Source organism: Heterodontus francisci, chromosome 26 (assembly GCF_036365525.1).
Source record: "Heterodontus francisci isolate sHetFra1 chromosome 26, sHetFra1.hap1, whole genome shotgun sequence".
Classification (NCBI taxonomy): Eukaryota; Metazoa; Chordata; class Chondrichthyes; order Heterodontiformes; family Heterodontidae; genus Heterodontus; species Heterodontus francisci.
In genome coordinates this window covers 44,396,905-44,417,560 of record NC_090396.1, presented here as the reverse complement: position 1 = coordinate 44,417,560, position 20,656 = coordinate 44,396,905, and the positions used below count along the sequence as shown (strand labels likewise).

Genomic DNA, 20,656 nt, shown 5'->3' with positions numbered 1-20,656 from the left:
GGGCATAGTCTAAAAATTAGAACCAGACCTATCAGGATTGAATTAGGATATAGTTCTACACACCAAGGGTGGTCGACGTTTGGAAATGGCAATTGATGCGAGATTAATTCTTTATTTTAAATCTAAGATTGATAGATTTTGTTAACCAAAGGTATTAAGGGATATGAGGCAAAGGCAGGTTATGGAGTTAAGTCACAGATCAGCCATGATCTCATTGAATGATTGAACAGGCTCAAAGGCTAAGATGACTTAATCCTGTTCCTATGTCAGTCAGTGGGCACTGGGATGATGGGTGAATGGGACTTGTTGCGAGCGATATCACGGGCAGCAGAGTTTCGGATGACTTCAGGTTTACGGAAGGTAGAACGTGGGAGTCCGGCCAGGAGTGTGTTGGAATAGTCAAGTATGGAGGCAACAAAAGCGTGGATGACAGTTTTAGCAACAGATGAGCTAAGGAAGGGGAAAGGTTGGTGATGTTACAGAAGTGGAAATGGGCAGTCTTACTGATAGTGTAGATATGTGGTCAGAAGCTAATCTTGTTGTTAAATATGACATAAAACCAAGAAATGCTAGAAATACTCAGTAGGTCTGGTAGCAGCTGTGGAAAGAGAAGCAGAGTTAACATTTCAGGTCAGTGACTCTTCTTCAGGACTAGCAAATATTAGAAATGTAAAAGGTTATAAGCAAGTAAAGCGGGGGTGGGGCAAGAGATAACAAAGGAGAAGGTGTAAATAGGAGAAGGTCACAGAATAGCTGACCAGAAAGTCGTGGAGCAAAGACAAACAATATGTTAATGGTGTGTTGAAAGACAAAGCATTAGTACAGATAGGGTGTTAACAGACTGAAAGTTGAACAGCCGCAAGTACAAACATGAAAAAAAGTGGGTAAGCAAACTAAGATGAAATAAAATAAACACAAAAAATCTATAAAAAAAGGAAAGAAAAAAAAACTGAAAATAAAAGTAAAATGGGGAGCCCGTCATGCTCTGAAATTATTAAACTCAATGTTCAGTCCGGCAGGCTGTAGTGTGCCTAATCGGTAAATGAGATGCTGTTCCTCGAGCTTGCGTTGATGTTCACTGGAACACTGCAGCAATCCCAGGACAGAGATGTGAGCATGAGAGCAGGGTGGAGTGTTGAAATGGCAAGCAACCAGAAGCTCGGGGTCCTGCTTGCAGACTGAATGGAGGTGCTCCGCAAAGCGGTCACCCAGTTCTGCGTTTGGCCTCCCCCAATGTAGAGGAGACCACATTGTGAGCAGCGAATACAGTATACTAAATTGAAAGAAGTACAAGTAAATCGCTGCTTCACCTGAAAGGAGTGTTTGGGGCCTGGGATAGTGAGGAGAGAGGAGGTAAATGGGCAGGTATTACACCTCCTGCGATTGCAGGGGAAGGTGCCATGGGAAGGAGATGAGGTGGTGGGGGTAATGGAGGAGTGGACCAGGGTGTCAGGGAGGGAACGATCCCTTCGGAATGCTGACAGGGGAAGGGAGGGGAAGATGCATTTGGTAGTGGCATCACGCTGGAGGTGGCGGAATTGGTAGAGGATGATCCTTTGGATATGGAGGCTGATGGGGTAGTAAGTGAGGACAAGGGGAACCTTGTCGCGGTTCTGGGAGGGAGGGGAAGGGGTGAGGGTAGAGGTGCGGGAAATGGGCCGGACATGGTTGAGGGCCCTGTCAACCACAGCGGGGGGAATCCTCGGTTGAGGAAAAAGGAAGACATATCAGAAGCGCCATGTTTGTACTTGCGGCTGTTCAATTTTCAGTCTGTTAACACCCTATCTGTACTAATGCTTTGTCTTTCAACACACCATTAACATATTGTTTGCCTTTGCTCCACGACCTTCTGGTCAGCTATTCTGTGACCTTGTCCTATTTACACCTTCTCCTTTGTTATCTCTTGCCCCACCCCCACTTTACTTGCTTATAACCTTTTACATTTCTAATATTTGCTGGTTCTGAAGAAGGGTCACTGACCTGAAATGTTAACTCTGCTTCTCTCCCCACAGATGCTGCCAGACCTGCTGAGCATTTCCAGCATTTCTTGTTTTTATTTCAGATTTCCAGCATCCGCAGTATTTTGCTTTTATGTTAAATATGACAGTCTGGTTTAGCCTCAGACAGTTGCTGGGGATGACGATGACTCAGACACCAAGCTTGTAAAGCAAATGTGTGCCCGCGCCACATTTTTCTCAACGAGGAAAATATACAATCTATTTCAGTGTTGAAAAAAAAATATACAGGAACACTGAAATTTAACAAGAACAAAGCACAATTACAAGCAGACACTATAAAAACAGTCCTACAATTGAGATGGAGTCTTACACCATCTTCCAGATTTGCAATCAGTGATTGGTGTCTGATTACCAGGAGTTTTGGGTGTTGTAGATTTTGTTACTTGCTTTGGAGACAGTTCAGAGGACTGCTGGGGAGCTGCATTTCAGAAAAATCCTCAATCTCAGGAGTGTTGCTTACAAGCGGCTCATCAGCATAAATTATGTTTGGCCTGATGTCATGGGGCCTGGAGTCAATGTTGAGGACTCTCAGGGCAAGTCCCTCCCAACCGTATATCACTACCTCTGAGGAGTCTATCCTACCAGTGGGACAGGACATTCCCAGGGATGGTGCTGGTGGAGCCTAGAATGTTGACTGAAATGTATGATTCTGAGAGTATGATTATGTTAGGCTGTTGCGTAACTTGTCTGTGGCACAGCTCTCCCAACACAGATATTAGTGAGGAGAACTTTGCAGAGTTGACTTTGCCTTTGTCATTTCCATGGCTTATGTTGATACCGGGTGGTTCATCCATTTTTCTTATTAGACATTTTCATCATGGTTTGATACAACCCATTGGCTTGCTAGGTCATTTCAGAGGGCAGTTAATAGTCAACCGCATTGCAGTGGATCTGGAGTCACATGGCTGGCCAGATCAGGTAAGTATGGAAGATTTCCTTCCCTGAAGGAGATCTGTGAACTAGATGGTAGTTTCATGTCACCATTGCTGAGACTAACTTTATATTCCAGATTTATTTATTTAACTGAATTTAAATTCCCCAGCTGTCACAGGGGGATTTGTAGTCATGTCTCTGGATCATTGGTCCAGGCCTCTGGATTACATAACCACAATGCTACCATATGACTACTCTATGTCTTAATACTATACTGGGCAATACTGTTACCCGTGGCTATTGGGAAATCTCGAGTCCTCCAAATTTAACAGTTTCTGTTTAGGAACTTGCAAATACCAGCTAATCACCTCTAAAGAGAAACAAGAGCAGTTCATCTAGACTGCTCTATATCATAATAGAAGCTATTAAAATAGCATTTAAATATAATTGCTAACTGAACTTGATAAGGCATTTCCATTCATGAGTTATTCATTGTCTTTTAGTGCTTTTTAAAAATAATGTCATAAAAAAGATAACTAATTTCTCTATGGCAACAAATTACTCCATCTGTATATAATGTACACATCTCTGTCTTCTGGTTATAAAACATTATCTGGAGAAAATATTCAATGAGAATACATACAATTGGAACATTAGCTAACAGAATAATAAACATGGACCAAGAATAAATTTAGTTTGAATCTGGAATTTAAAAGTTAAAAAAGAACAAGTCTTGCATTTATATAGCGCCTTTCACAATCACCAAACATCCCAAAGCGCGTTACAGCTAATGAAGTACTTTTGAAGTGTATTCACTGTTTTAATGTAGGAACAGGGCAGCCAATTTATTTACACAAACAGAATATGATAATAACCAGACAATCTGTTTTTGTTATGTTGATTGAGGGATAAATATTGGCCAGGACATTGGGGATAACACCCCAGCTCTTCTTTGAAATAGTGCCATGGAATCTTTTACATCCACATTAGGGATAGGGCCTTGGTTTAAGCTCTCATCCAGAAGACGGCAATCCCAGCAGTGCAGCACTCCCTCAGTACGGCACTGGAGTGTCAGCCTTGGTTTTTGTGCTCATGTTCTGGAGACTTTAACTCTCAACCTTGTGACTGAGAGGCGAGAGTGTCACCAACTGAGCTACAGCTAACACACAGTTACAGTAAAGGTAGTAATTATGTAAATCTGGCTTTTGAAAGGCCTCTGGATCAAGTTAACAAGTTAAGTGCAAAATGTAGCAATGTTGTTTTCTAAATTGAGAGCTTCAGGATAAAAACAGATTTATTCAGTGTTCAACTTTATTTAGTTCAAGCAGAACTTGAACAGAAATATTGATCAACAGTAATAAAGAGTATCTAATATCTGTATCATCAACACTGACTCGGAACTGTGTTTAACTCAGTATTACTGTTAATTTAGGGAGGAGTTTACAAAAATATCTTTTCAACAACAGATAATGTTAACTAAAAAAAGAAATTATTTAACATTGTATGTTCTTAAATGGCTATCCGTGACAGATTTCTGTCTGGATTTACAATTACTACCAAGGAGGCAAATAAAAGATATCTACTAGCAACAGAAAAATGAAGTATTTCAGAATTTAAAATGGAGTCAAACTGGCAATTTTTCATCTTCTACTGCAGCTTTATTTTTAATTTATTTTAGGATGCAATGTTGGTATCTTCCAGTGTTTCTTGTCACCTGGAGGAGCTACGTTCTTTGCTCACACAGTCATCACGAGATTGAGAACTGCCATCTTCCATCATACTGCAGGTTCTTCTTTTCTTCCTTCTGTGTGTCATTCCATCTCCTTCAGCACCAGAGTCACACTAGTTTTCAAACAAACAAGATGAATTTAAGTAAATGAAATTAAGGTATCATAAAAGGGAAAGGAGTAATTGGCAGCGGTCCTAGCACTGAAGCTCGAGAAACACCACTATCTACCATCTTTCAGTCTGAAAAACAACTGTTGACCATGACTCGCTGTTTTCTGTCCTTCAGCCAATTTCTTTTATCCAAGCTGACACTAATTCTCCTATTCCATAAGCCTCAATTTTGTTAACCGATCATTTATGTGGTACTTTGTCAAATGCTTTCTTAAAATCCATAAGGACAACATCCATTGCTTTCCCTTCATCAACATTCTCTGTTACTTCATAAAAAATATTAATTAGATTAGTCAGGCACAATCTGCCTTTTACAAACCCGTGCTGGCTCTCTTTAATTAACTCAAACCACTCCAAGTGTCTGTTGATTTTTTTCCTTGATTATTGTTTTTAAAACCTTACCCACCACTGATAAACTGACCAGCCTGTAGTTACGAGGAATGTCCTTAGACCCTTTCTTGAATAAGGGTGTCACATTTGCCACTCTCCAATCCCCTGGTACCTCCCCTCTAGGGAAGATTGGAAGATTATGACGTCCTTCCACTATCCCCATTCATATTTCTTCAGCAACCTGGGATGCAAGCCATCCGGCACAGGCGAATTATCCACCGTAAGCATAGGCAGTCTTTCCAGTACATCTTTCCCATCAATTTTTACCTCACCCATTACCTCTACCATCTCTGCTTCTGCCAATATTTTGTCAACAACCTTTCCTTAGTAAACCCCGACACAAAGTACGCATAAATTATTCTAGCCTTGCCCTGTGCCTCGAAGCATTTATCAACCTCTTTGACTCTAATAGGCCCCACTCCGGCTCTTGCTACCTGCTTACAATTTACATGCCAGTAGAAGATTATCTGGTTCCCTTTTATGTTAACTGCCATTCTATTCTCTCTATGCCTGTCATATTTTCCTCTGGACTTCCCCTCTCAACTTATTCTATTTGGCCTGGTTCTCGCTTGAAGAATTCACCTGACATTCATCATACACCTTTTTTTTAATATCATATTCTCTATCTCCCTTGTCATCCAAGGAATCCTAGCTTTGGTTCCCTTACCTTTCACCTTTGTTGTAATATACCTAGCCTGTACCTGAAACATCTTCTCCTTAAAGATCACCCATTGTTCAATTTCTCCTGTCAATCTTTAGTTCTATTTTACCCTGGCTAGATCCTCTCTCATCCTATTGAAATTAGCCCTCTTCCAATTTAGAAGTTCTACTTTAGATTGTTCCTTGCTCTTCTTTATTGCTAATCTAAACCTTATGATACAATGATCACTCTTACCCAAGTGTTCCCCCACAGACACTTGGTCCACTTGGCCCACCTCATTCCCCAGCAGCAGATCCAGCAATGCCTCCTTTCTAGTAGGACCAAGAACACACTGGTCAAGGAAGTTCTCCCGAATACATTTCAGAAATTCCTCCCCCTCTTTACCCTTTACTCTAATATTATCCCAATCAATATTTAGGTAATTCAAGTCCTCCAATATCACCACTGTATAATTCCTGCACAACTCTGCGATTTCTCTGCAGATTTGCTCCTCTATCCCCTTTTTGTTCTCAACTCTAACCAAATGGATTGTCTCTGCCTCTTCAAGGACATCCTCTCTGTCCAACACAATAATGTCTTCCCTAATGAGTTCTGCTACCCCATCTCCCTTTTTCCTTCCCTATCTTTTCTGAGCACTACATATCCATGAATATTAAACACCCAGTCCTCACCATTTTAAGCCACGTTTCTGTTACTGCCACTGGATCATATTCCCACATGGCTACTTGTGCTTGTAGCTCACCAATCTTATTCACCACACTTGCTGTGTTTACATACATGTATTGTAAACCTTTGCATTCCTTGAAGTCCTTTGTAATCTGCTTCTATCTAATATGGTACTACTTCCTTCTCTAGTACTATCTAATGCACTCACTCCTTTACACACCTTATTCTTCTTTTCTACTTCTATATGCCAATTTAGTTTAAACCCTCCCCAACCACACTAGTGAATCTCGCCACGTGGACAGTGGTCCCAGTCCTTTTGAGTTGCAATCTGTCCCATTTGAATAGGTCCTTCCTGTCCCAGACTGGTCCCAATATCTCAAGAATCTGAAACCTCCCTCCTGCACCATGCCTCCTGCCATGTATGATCCTCCCTATCTTCCTATTTCTACTCTCGCTGACAGATGGCACTAGAAGTAATCCAGAGATTACCGCCTTCGAGATCCTACTTTTTGACTTCCTCCCTTGCTCCTGAAAATCTGACTGTAGGACCTCATTACCTGCCCTTTCTGTCGTTGGTACCGATGTGTACCACAACTTCTGGCTCACTCCCTTCCCCCTTCAGAATATTCAGCACTCTCTCTGTGATGTCCTTTACCTTGGCACCAGGGAGGCACACACCATGTGGGGCTCACCACGGCGCTTACAGAAATGTCTGTCTGTCCCCATAACTACGGAATCTCCAATAACCACTACTCTTTTTTTTCTGTTCCCTCCTGTGCAGTCCCTTGCTCATTGGTGTCATGGTCTGGACTGCACACCTTAAAGGTGTCATTACTCCCAGCAGTCTCCAAAGCTGAGTACCGGTTTGAGAGTGGCACACACCCCAAAGACTCCTGTTGGTTGGGCACTTGAAGGAAATAAACTTGCAGAGAAAAGGGGTTGAGTGGGGGAGTGGGATTGACTGGATTGCTCGTGGAGAGCCGCCATGGACTCGATGGGCCGAATGCTGGAAATGACTATGACCGCCTGCTCCTGTTTACTGTTCCAGATGGCCACCCATCTACTTGCAAGTACTTGCATTTATAGAGCGCCTTGAATGTAATAAAACATTCCAAGATGCTTTACAAGTGTTATAAAACAAAATTTGACACTAAGCCACATAAGGACATTTTAGGCCAGAAAACCAAAAGCTTGGTCAAAGAGGTAGGTGTCATCTTAAAGGAGGAAAGAGAGTAGAGGTGCCGAAGGGGTTCTGGAGTGAATTCCAGAACTTAGGGCCTTGGCAGCTGAAGGCACAGCCACCAACCAGGGAGCGCTGAAAATTTGCAATGCTCTAGAGGCCAGAATTGGTGCAGCACAGAGATTTCAAGGGACTGTAAGGTTGGAGGAGAGCACAGAGATAGGGAGGGGCGATGCCATGGAGGCATTTCAAAACAATGACGAGAATTTTAAAATTGAGGCATTACTTAACCGGGAGTCAATGCAGCTCAGCAAGCACAGGGGTGATGGGTGAGTGGGACTTGGTTCGAGTTAGGATATGGCCAGCAGAGTTTTGAATGACCTAAAGTTTGTGGAGGGTAGAACTAGGGAGGCCAGCAAGGAGTGGGTGGAATAGTCAAGTCTAGAGGTAACAAAAGCATGGATGAGGGTTTCAGCAGCAGATAAGCTGAGGCAAGGGCAGAGTCAGATGATGTTAGAGTTGGAAGTTGTGCTGATGGTGCGGATATGTGGTAGGAAGCTCATCTTGGGGTCAACATCAAGGTTGACAACAGTCTGTTTCATCCTTAGACAGTTGTGAGAGGGAATGGAGATTGCACTGGGGACCAAAGGCAATGGCTCCTGTCTTCCCAATATTTTGTGGAGAAAATTTCTGTTCATCCAATACTTGATGTCGGACAAACAATCTGACAGTTTAGAGAAAGTAAACTGCTACACAAGATTCTTCGGCATTAGTATGCAGGCTCTCTTCTTTGATGTAGATTACAATGGTCCAGAATTTGCTAAGAAACTAATGACAAGTTACATTAATGCCATTACTAGTGTGCAAAAAACCCCAGCAATGTCCGCTTTGATGTTATTAACTCACACTTCCAGCAGCTTGTACAGCAAGGGTTTTTTTGAGCTGATGGGTGAGGAAAAATATCTCACAAAAAGGGCACACTGTGAGATGTCCCACTCCAGCAAATTCTGGGCCAATGTAACTTATTTCGGTTTAAGAATTAGCAGGAGTCCCAGTGTTAAAAGGTGGGCTCCTATATTCAAATATTGCTGTAGCTGCATTGGCTAAGTGTTTATGTAAAGTCAGGGGCAATGTTGAGCTGGGCTTCATCAGCATACCTGTGGAAACTGACACTGTGTTTTTGGATTAAATATTTCCTATGAAATAACATTTCAATGGCCTATCATACACACACATTTCCTGTGAGCATTAGATGCTGATAAGAACTGATGGCAATATACATGAAATATTCAAAATGTCTAGGCCATCTTATTTGAGCTCTTTCCAACTCTACATAGTTATATTATCCATCAATTATTACTGTCAAAATGGACAGAATACCTGCTATAGGATTTGCTGAAAAAAATCTTAATTCTATTTCACTCGTTTCTGGGAATATTTTCATAGATCTTCTATAATTAGAGTGGGGTGCGATTTAGCTATACAATGCTACACAAGATTCTTCGGCATTTGTATGCAGGCTCTCTTTGATGTAGATTACAATGGTCCAGAATTTGCAGGGAAACTAACGGCAAGTTAAATTAATGACATTAGAGTCAGAGTCATAGATACAGAACTGAAACAGGTCCTTCGGCCCACCGACTCTGTGCCGACCATCAACCACCCACTTATACTAATTCTACATTAATCCCAGATTCCCTACCAGATCCCCACAATTCCCCTACCACCTACCTACACTAGGGGCAATTTACAATGGCCAATTTACCTATCAACCTGCAAGTCTTTGGCTGTGGAGGAATCCGGAGCACCCGGCGGAAACCCACGCGGTCACAGGGAGAACTTGCAAACTCCACACAAGCAGTACCCAGAACTGGGTCGCTGGAGCTGTGAGGCTATGGTGCTAACCACTGCACTACTGTCTGTGTAAAAAACCCCAGCAATGCCCGCTTTGATGTTATTAACTCACACTTGCAGCAACTTGTACAGCAAGGGTTTCTTTGAGCTGATGGGTGAGAAAAAATATCTCACAAACAGGGCACACTGTGAGATGTCCCACTCCAGCAAATTCTGGGCCAATGTAACTTACTTCGGTTTAAGAATTAGCAGGAGTCCCAGTGTTATAAGGTCGGCTCCTGTATTCAAATATTGCTGTAGCTGCATTGGCTAAGTGTATATGTGCATACATAAATGACATAGCCACTCATATTGTTATACAACAGGTGGGTATGTGTATTGGTACTTTAGGTCATGTTAAACTAAGCTTTGTGTCAAGTCAGTCTTGGAATAAAAATGCCGTTTTAAGGACTGCTCTAAAATCTGAAATGTATTCCTGGAGTATTGCCAGAAGATAGTAGCCCTTAAAAGAATCTACAGGAAACTAATTTAAATTCAGGAAGTTGGACTGGAGAGGAAAAACTGGGAGAAAAATGTAAAGCTTAAGGGCATACCAGAAATTACACACACACAAAAGTAGTTAAAAACAAAACCAGACTGAAGTGAAGAAGTAGGAATGGCAATACTTTAGAAATAAACAAATGTTAAAAGACTTAAAAATTCTAGAAAGGGAGGTTGTATAAACATGCAAACTAGTAAAAAGGAAAATTGGAAGAAAGAAATGACACAGAATATTGTAAAGACTTTGTTGAAGATGGGTTTACAATAGGCATGGAATTGAGAAACAAATGGGTTTCAAAATGAGAACTGAAATAACAAAAAGAAAATATGGCCAATATATTTTCTCACTATATTGGTTAGCATATCTTTTACATTTCTGGAGTAAGCGATACATCAAAATTGATAACATTTTGTAGCTGTAAAAAGAAAACAAAAGATGGAACAAACAATTATTCAAATGGCAACAGGTCAATGCACAATTCATCCACGATGATTTAAGGAAATTAAGTTTAAAAGTAGGCAGTGTTCTTGGAAAACACTTACCAATAAAGGCAGAAATTTAAATTCAATATAGGTTTATAAAAGTTTATAAACATGCTTACACGGTGATCAAGGTAGGGAACTAAATCTGCCAGGGTATTTGATGCTTTGAAAAAACAGATGAAATGGAAAAGGAGAGGGCAGTAGCCCTGATAATGAAAGATGACATAAGGGCAGTAGTGAGAAAGGATCTTAGTTTGGAACAGCAGGAAGTAGAATGAGTATGGGTGGAAATAAAAAAGAACAAGGGTCAGAAAACGCTGGTGGGAGTAGTTTATAGGCCCCCTAACAGTAGCTATAATGTTGGACAGAGTATTAATCAAGAGGTAAGAGGAGCTTGTAACAATAATCATGGAGACATTCATCTTTATATAGACTGGACAAAACAAATTAGCAAAAATAGTTTAGAGAACGAGTTCATGGAATGCATTCAAGACCGTTTCCGAGAACAATATGGTGTAGAACCAACCAGTGAGGAGGCTGTTTTAGATCTTGCTTTGTGTAATGACCAGGGTTAATTAGTAATCTCACAGTCTGAGAAAGAGTAATTATAATATAATACAATTTCACATCAAGTTTCAGAGTAACAAATTAGAGTATTGAGCTTAATTAAAGTAATTACGTAGGTATGAGGTGTGCGTGGCTAAGGTAGATTGGGAAATTAGCATAAAAGGTAGATGGTAGATGAGCAATGCTGAACATTTAAAGAAATATTTCATAATTCTCAATGAATCTACATTTCAAAGAGAAATAAAAACTCAAATGAAAAAGTGATTCAGCCGTGGCTAACAATAGTGGTTAACAATAGTATTGGATTAAAAGAGGCTTATAATATTGCCAAGAGTAGTAAACCTCAGGATTGGGAGGGTTTTAGATACCAGCAAAGGATGACCAAAAAATAACTTGAGGGAGAAAAAAGAATGAGTAAACTTGGCAGAAATATAAACAGATTGTAACCGTGTCAACAAGCATGTGAAAAGGAAGAGAGTAGCGAAAGTAAACATGGGTTCCTTAGAGGCTGAGGCAGGAGAAATTATAAAGAGGAATAAGGAAATAGCAGAGAACTTCAACAAATATTTTGTGTCTGTCTTCAAAATAGAAGACACAAAAAAACCCAGAAATAGTGGGGAACCAAGGGGCTAACAACAGTGAGGAACTTAAAGTAATTTATATTAGCAAAGAAAAAGTAGTTAATGAACTGAAAGCCAACAAATCCCCTGGACTTGGTGGCCTACATTCAAGGGGTAGCTGCAGAGATAGTGGATGCACTGGTTGTAATCTTTCAAAATTTCCTAGATTCTGGAATGGTCCTAGTGGATTGGAAGGTAGCAAATGTAACATTTGATATGACTTAGATGAAGGGACTAAGCGTAATGCATTCAAGTTTGCTGATGATACAAAGCCAGGTTGGAAGGTAAGCTTTGAGGAAGACAAAGAGTCTGCAAAGGGACATAGCGAATGGGCAAGAAGGTAGCAGATGGAGTATAATGGCGGGAAATGGGAGGTTATTCACTTTATTGGAAGGAAAGAAAACCAAATATCTTTTAAATGGGGAAAGGGATTTGGGTGTCCTTGCACAAGAAATACAGCAAGTTAACATGTAGGTATACAGCAAACAATTAGGAAGGCAAATGGCATGTTAACCATTATTACAATGGGGTGCAGTAGAAGAGTAAGGATGTCTTGCTGCTATTGTACAGGGTGTTGGTAAGACCACACCTGGAGTACTATGTGCAGTTTTGGTCTCTGTACCTAAGGAAGGATATACATGCATTAAACAGTGGGCAACTAAGGTTCACTAGATTGATTCCTGGGATGATAGGGTTGACTTATGAAGAGAGATTGAGTAGAATGGACCGATACCCTCTGGAGCTTACAAGAATGAGAAGTGATCTAATTCAAACATGTAAGATTCTGAGAGGGCTGATAGATTGGACACAGAGGCTGTTTCTCCTGGCTGGGAGTCTAGAACTAGGGGGCACAGTGTCAGGATAATGGGATGGATATTTTGGACTTGGATGAGGAGAAATGTCTTCACTCAGAGGTTTGTGAATATTTTGCATGCTGTATCCCAAAGGCATGTGGATGTTCAGTCATTCAGCATATTCAATGCTGAGATAATAGATTTTTGCACTCTAAGGGAATCGAACGATGCGGGAAAGGGGAGTTGAGGTCAAGGATCAGCCATGATCTCATTAAATGCCACAGCAGGCTTGTGGGGCCGTATGGCCCTTCTTGCTCCTATTTCTTATAAAACAAATTTGGCAGAATCCCATGAACACACACGACAACTGTTAAATCAGAGTAATGTGGTAGATATTATCCAATCTTCAGAAGTCACTTATTTAAGATGCCAAATAAGACCTGTGGCTAAATTGAATGTTCATGAGATAAAGCAAAATGTAGTTATTGGAATTATAAATTGTCTAATTTTGAAGAAAAAAAATGGGTAACACATTGGGCTGCCTTGTAGTCATGGCTGATCGGGTTTGTTGTAAATAGACACAGTCATGTAACCTAGAAATGTCATGTCAGCCTGAATCCAATTAACGGAAAAAGTAATGTTGATTTGTCCAAAAGAAGAAAATATGCTGAAATATACTCTATATATGAATTATGCTCCTTGGCTTTAGTCTCATCAAACTCCACAACTGATTAACCCAATCTCTCCATTTAAATACCATGTCAATTGTTAAATAGATAGAACAGTACTGCACTGATTAATTTGCAATCGGCTGCAGTTTGAAGATTTAAGCTGTTTACAATATTTGTAAAAACTTTCTGGATTGGCTCCCCAAAGCTATGTGGGTAGAGGCAGCACCAAAACATGATTTTTCATTTTTTCTACATGTTTACACACACAGATTTACACATTCCCAGGGACTTCCTGTCAGCAACCCAAAGCAAAAACAGTGCTGACAAACAGGAAGTTTTTTTGTAATGTGGCAATATGCGGCAATAGTAGCATGATAGAAAGTCAACAAACACAGAAAAATGCACAGGTCTCCTGAAAGAAAAAGAACTGATGACCTCAGAGAACCCCAGGTTATCTCATGTATTAATCTGTTAATAGTGTAGCAATTATTTATGTGCAAGTGGAGGGTGTTAAGTGGGGTCTTACTTGAGCACTTATAAGCAGACACTCACTGAGACTGGTGAAGAGTTTGATTGAGGAGTTACATGTTTGTAATCCTTTTACTCTGTACAATAAATGTGAAACTGAGCAAAGATAGGTTCCAGCATTATCCTTCCATAATAAGCTTTCTCGAGTTTAACATCATGGGCCCCAGTTTGGAAACCTATATACGTCATACAGCCTGATAGATTCCAGGATCAATTTCTAGTCTCTGATGAGATGGCTAACTAATCTCAGCTGGAGCTGCAGCAGGACACAGCAACTGGCTTCAGGATCCCTGGGTCAGAGAGGGGGGGAAAAAAAATCAGACTATGGCCTGGATTTTGTGGTGACAACGATGGTTAAACTGTCATTATGCTACTGAAACCGACAGCAACTTTGGGAGTCTGTAGCCCATGTGCAGATTGACATGAAAATCCGAAGTTGCTGTCAGTGATTTGATGCTTTTCCAGATGGAGCGCTGTTGAGGTTCCCTCTGGACTGCGATCCATGGGAAATCTATCAACTGACGAAAACTTCGATCTGACATTGTTAGTCTTGCTGCAAAAGCGCTTGAAAAAGTTATACCTTGTTGAATGAGGTGTAACTAGGTTTTTAGCAGTGCATTAACTTATAATTACTACTGAACACCCTTACTGCCTCTGAAAATCTAATTTTATCTTTGTGAACGTCAAGCTTCACTATGCTAAAAATTCCACATATTTCATTTTTTTTTAAAGTAATTCTTAATTTTTTAAAAGTTTGTTTATCTTTATTTTAGCTTCTACCTTAATCCAATAATTCATTTATTTTGCTACCTGAAATTTTAAATTAAAAGAGAAGGGATTCAGTGCTGTTAATGTCACGGTTTTCTGTCTGAAAACATTTCAATGTGATTGGCTGCTTACCTTCTCTGCTGACATCACTGCTACTGTCCAGCTGGCGATTCCCTTGACTTGGCACCAGATTTAAACTGCTGTCAGAAAAAGGGTAAGTCTGCACCACTGAGATCGCTAGATCTTTGTGGACAGCTTTCTTTGAGGTCAGCGACTGCTTCGCCGCTGACTGCAAAACTCAGGCCGTAAAATTCAGGGAAATCTGCAGAGATCTAACAAATGGAGGGGGGTGGGTGGGGGCGGGGAGGAGATGCATATGGTAATTACTGTTCAGAAATGCAAAGAAATATATCTCAGTACCAAAAGTATGATTATAAATGAAGGATATATTAAAATATGCAGTGAAAACTAGCTAAAGTTGGGATGAAACGATTTTTAATTCCAGCACATTTTAATTGAATCATTTAATCTTTATGAATAGTCTGATCATATGTGGTTTTATTTTGTTGCTGAAGCTTGTGATGTTCACTATGGTAGCTCAAGTGGCATCTGTTTCCATTTTCTCTGCAAACTGCCACAGAGAATTAATGAAACCTCAAAAGATCTACTGGTGTCTCAGAATGGGGTCAGATACGTCCAGAAGAATAGAAGGAATTTAGTCTTCATAGCAGCAAGATATTTAATCCCCAATTTTTAGATTTCTGTGTATGCACTCAGTGACCGTGGCTGAGCCTGACAGGAATATAGACCTGTTTTTAAAGTGCAACATATTTAGTAGCTGCTATGTAGGTTTGATGAATAAATGTATCCTATAGTTGGATGTGTGTCTGATTGGAATGGAAAATTATACAGATTTTGCTATAAATCTACAAGGTCTAAAACTGTGCAGTACTGTGAGGGAACTTATTTAAATTTAAAAGCACTTAGGCAAAAGCAATATTTAAGGAAACATAACAGTTTTGTAAGGGTCTTCTGTCCTTTGGTTTTGTATCTTGAATATAATTGCTCATTATTCACAGTGTCTTTTTAATTAATAAATAACTGCTGATGGGCCAAGGAACAATGCTAAGATTGAAAAAGGTAGGAGGGAAGATTAGCTAAGTCAGTTATTCAAGCTCTACATCTCCAGCATCTCTCTCTTTTCCCTTCCACTGCCACTGTTATAAAACCGTTACCCGAATTCCAATCTTGGAAGAGCTGCAGTTTCTTCCACTTAAGCATTGGGATGACTGGAGTCAACATCTTCTACCCCAGCAACAAACTCTGTACCTTTGAGATTGATATCCTGCACCACCACTCCCTTCCCGTCCACTGTTTTCTCAGGCTGAACCAGATTGTTTGCAATCTTTGCATCTTATTCAAACCCCAAGCTCAGCTACTAACCCAACATATTCGCCAATACCAAGACCTCCTACTTCTACCTCTGTAAAAGTGCTTGCCTCTGCCTCAGTCCATCTGCTGCTAGAAACTTTCATCCATGTCTTTCTCGCATTCTGAGTCAACAATTTCAAGGTTGTCCTAGCCAACCTCCATGCTCCAAACTCTGCTGCCTGCATCAAGTCCCTATCATCCCTATGGTTGCTGACCTCCATATTGCTCCCCATCCAACACTTACAATTTAAAATCCTCATCCTAGTGTTTAAAGCCCTTCGTGGTCTTACCCTCTCCTATCGCTGTGAACTTCTGCAGCCCTACAACCCATCCCAAACTCTCCATCCTATCATAAAAGCAAAATCCTGCGGATGCTAGAAATCTGAAATAAAAACAGAAAGTGCTGGAAAAACTCAACACGTCTGGCAGCATCTGTGGAGAGAGAAGCAGAGTTAACGTTTCAGGTCAGTGACCCTTCTGCTGAGTTTTTCCAGCACTTTCTGTTTTTATCTCCATCCTATCACCTGGCCTTTTGTGCATTTCCACCTTCACTCCACCATCATACCTTCAAAGGTATCAAAGCATCAATCTCAGGAACTCCTATTAAATCCTCGACCTCGTCACCCTTAATACCCTCCTTAAAACCCACTTCTTTGACCACCACTCCTAACATCTCCTTCTTTGTCTTGGCATCCACTTTTTGTCTGATTACGCCTGTGAAGTTTGGGACATTCTTCTTTGTTAAAAGTGTAGTATGTTTGAGAGTTCAGAATCAAACTGAACTGCATAACTATAACTGGTCATGGAGCACAGGCTGCTGAGGAACAAGAGATGCAGCAATAGGTTGCCTAGTGATAACGTGAGAGATGGAACAGTGGGCTGCATGTGAGTAGGCAGCAGGGGATGAATTATGTCCCGCTCCAGATGTCTTATCATCTGCAAGGAATGCCTTTCAAGGAAATATGTGACTGGGACAACATCAAACATGAGTGATTAATGCATAACTTTAGTGATTAGCGTAACAAATATAAACAGAGGGATCAATAAATCATGGTGTAGAATGGATGTCTTTAAATTTGCATAAATAAATTTTCCTTGGAAGGTCCAAAGGTAGCTAAATCATGAAATCTGGAGGTAGTTACTTATGACTGAGTTATATAGGTTGGGAGTCTGAAGGTCTACTTATTTGTTAAATGTACTTTTTAAGCAAACAAATATGACATAAGGAGTTGTTGTTTCCAGGGTTAGTTAGGTATCTGGAAAGGGAGAAGAGGGGGTGGGGAAGAGAGAGAGAGAGAAAGAAAGAGAGATCACCCACCACGCTACTTTGTATTGTATAGATAGATCATCCATGCTGTATGAATAAAGTCTGTTCCGTTTACACAACTTGGTCGTGAATGTCTTACATGAAGCGTCTTGTTGTGAATCACAGAAGGAAGGAGATAGACTTAACATTGTATAAGTGCAAGTTATAGTTGTTGTAGTGATGATTATATAATACCAAGCTAAAGATCCAAAAATCTGAATTTTGCAGTAAGAATGAAAGAGGTAAAGAGCTCTATATTTATAAGGTTCTGGCAAAGAATGATGAGGACATACATGGCCACTGCTCATGCATTAAGCTCAGCCAGCTTTCCAATCCATGTTGCAGCCTTCTAGCATTTCAGAAAAGAGAAAATATCTTTTTCACTAGGATTCAATGTCAATATGAACCAATCAAATCAATAATTTGTTTTTGAAAACACAAGTTAGTAGATGGAAAATTGATCAGGCATTACTTTCTGTCACTTAGTCGCACACAAACTTCAGACAGAAAAGAAATTAGGATGGTTTGAGGGATACAGATCCAGGTCTGTTTAAAAAATGTTTATTCCCAAAGAAATTATATATCACCACTAAGTTGGTAAACTGCAGCTTTCAAAAGAAACTTGGCTTCCTCAAAATAGCTTTTTGTGGCAACTCAGCTACTATCTTAGGTAAAGCTTTACTTTTTCAGAATTGGCTGCAGCTGTTTTTTTGAAATATGAGATAAACAACAAGATAACAAGCAACTGTTTCAGTCTTAAAGTATGTCTAATGATCTCAGTTGTTTGTCTTGTAGATAATTTGCATTTGCTGTAGCCATTTTCTTGACCTTCCCTGCATCCCCCCATCAAATATACTTTTGCCTCATTTACATTTTCCTCTGTGCTTAGTCCTGTTCTTTGCAGAAATCTCTCCATGTTTTTGTCCATTTTTTCTGTTCTCTTCTCTCCCTTTCTCTATTGTCCACAACAAATTTTAAGGAAATAAAAGTGGAAAAGTCTAAATCAGAATAAAACTTAAGTGCAATGTCAAATAAAAACAGAAAATGCTGGAAATACTCAGCAAGTCAGACATCATCTGTGGAGAGAGAAACAGTTAACATTTCAGGTCAATGACCTTTCCTCAGAACTGGGAAAAGTTAGAAATAGAATAGGTTTGAAGCAAATAAAAAAGGAGAAACTCTGCTATTTCCAGCATTTTCAGTTTTTATTCCAGATTTCCCACTTGTGCAGTATTTTGCTTTTGTACAAGTGAAATGTCTTTCTGATTGCAATGATTATAACTCGACAACTCAAATTTTAATGAACTGAAATCACTTGTCTGCCCTCTGCATTATTATTTGCCTTCCTGGGTCTTATTCCAGATAGGTGTCCTTGATTTTATTCCTCCTTATTTCATCTCTTAAGGCAAAATAAAATGGACTTCCTACATCCATTTGCCACCTTCCCTTACTTCAGTATAATTGCAGATGAGGTTATCTTTATCCCATCTATCACTACACAATACAAGAACTGTTAACCATTTCCAGTGCCCTTGGCAGTAACTTAATTTTTTGGGGGAAGGTGACATTGTGGCAATTAATCAAAGTGAAGGATGTCAATATTGGAGATTGTAAACTGTTTGTGCTCAGTGTCAAGTACTTCAGAACCAAGTATTGTATCTATAAGATGCAAAATAAAGGCTGTTAACAATCTGCCAAGATTCAATATGTTAAAATCCACAAACAATGAAATATTCATGAGGGTCTTGCTGCATTATTGTTCATTTTCCAAATATGTCTGCAATAATTCTATAACCTCTCCACTTCAAGCTCCTCTAAGACATTGGTTTCCCTATTCCATTCATAATATATTTAATATTTTAATACTTTATGATATTTTAGTCTCTCATTTCTTTCTTACCGCCATTTGGGAAAGTTCCTTAATCTACTTCCCACAACTTAGGCTGTATGTGGCCGATTTATTCCAAGAATCTCTCACTATCTTTCAGTGCCAGGAACAGGTCTCTCAAATCAATGAGCAGGGGTCTGAAATTGTTGGTAAAGCATAATGTACAACCTTCCATCTGTTTCATTCAAATCCTCCCATTCATTTAGCCTGTAAAGATGTTTAGCACTATGAAACTAAGTCAATCAGGTCAGCCAAAATGACATCACTCTGTACCGGCTGCAAGAAGTTTATTCCTTTTATCTTGAATTTTCTTTTAATTACTACAAAAATTATCAGACAATCTGAAAACTGTGTACTGTGTTCCCTTCAATGTGAAAGTATATTCCTGTACTAACTTTTTAAAACAAATAAACAGTTCCATTTCATAGCCATCCTGTTATATCTAAGACTAAAATACTGTTGATAAATTGAGGCCATCTAGGTTTCTACTTTATCTTTGCTCCATCAGGTAGGCATTCACTTACTGTAACTTTAATAATGGAACATTGTCCGATCACCTCCGTACTCCCTTGTATTTTTACCATTATTCAAAAGGCTTTGCTCTCTTACTACCTGTGTAAACTTAGGATAATCTGTTTTGTCCTTCTTAACTATTTGAGTTTTTTTTGTCAGCATTTCTTTCCCTTTCATCACTCTTGGTTGCACAACATTTTTTTTTTAAAGAATTCCCCAAACCTCTGGATAGAGACAATTTATTTAGATCTTCACGGATCATTTTCCAGACTCTGGTTTCTCTGCAGCAGAGGAGAAGCAACTGGACTCTGACATGTGCAGGCCTAAGTGAGGGTCCCTCTACCACCTTTGCATACTCCGACTACAATCAGAAACCCCATTGGAGGAAACATCCGCATCGCTGTCTCCAAGAGATCTACCAAACAAAACATCTACCTCTTCAAACTAAAAGCCTCAGGACCACCGAATTCAGCTGGAAGCCAGCCAAATCACCAAACTCCACAGACTCAATACCTCTTTTTTCTATGGAGTCTAACTCAACCAATCTACCTTCCCCAACTCTGTAACCTATTTGTGTGTGTGTAAACTTCTAGTCTCTGTGTGCGAGAGAAAGTTGGCGCGTAGTTTATTATTTTATTAGTTCGGTTTAGGTACAATAAAGTTAACCTCTTTCTTTGTTAACTCAAGAAAAATGTCTGATTGGTTCTTGTTATGATCATAGCAAGTAAGTAATCAAACATCTACTAAACTGACCAGTACATCCACTTTAAGAATTAAAGTCAAACAAGGAGAGGGAACATAGGGAAGCCCTTCGACCCCTCCTCTCTTGACCGTAACAGCAATTTAGGGGCTCACGTCTGGGATTAAGCCCAAAGACAAACAGGAAATTGGAAGCAGGAAACCAAATTGATCCCTAGCAATAATTTAAAAACTTCAATAAAGGTTTTCTTGTGGTTTTCAATGCTAGAGTACTAAAATGTTCATATTCGAGGCAAGTACCTTCCTA

General features: G+C 39.9%; 1 protein-coding gene across 2 annotated transcripts in view; it reads right to left on the bottom strand.

The window, feature by feature from the left end:
• Nucleotides 1-3,618: 3,618 nt before the first annotated feature.
• The window catches only part of jmjd6 (jumonji domain containing 6, arginine demethylase and lysine hydroxylase), a 44,501-nt gene continuing 27,463 nt past the window's right edge, over nucleotides 3,619-20,656 (bottom strand). The window contains exon 6 of one of the 2 annotated variants that reach the window (XM_068058126.1): nucleotides 3,619-4,733. In XM_068058126.1, the coding sequence (XP_067914227.1) occupies nucleotides 4,602-4,733 (132 nt within the window). In that variant the 3' untranslated portion in view covers nucleotides 3,619-4,601. The remainder of the gene's footprint in view (nucleotides 4,734-20,656) is intronic. The other variant, XM_068058127.1, reaches the window with a different exon arrangement.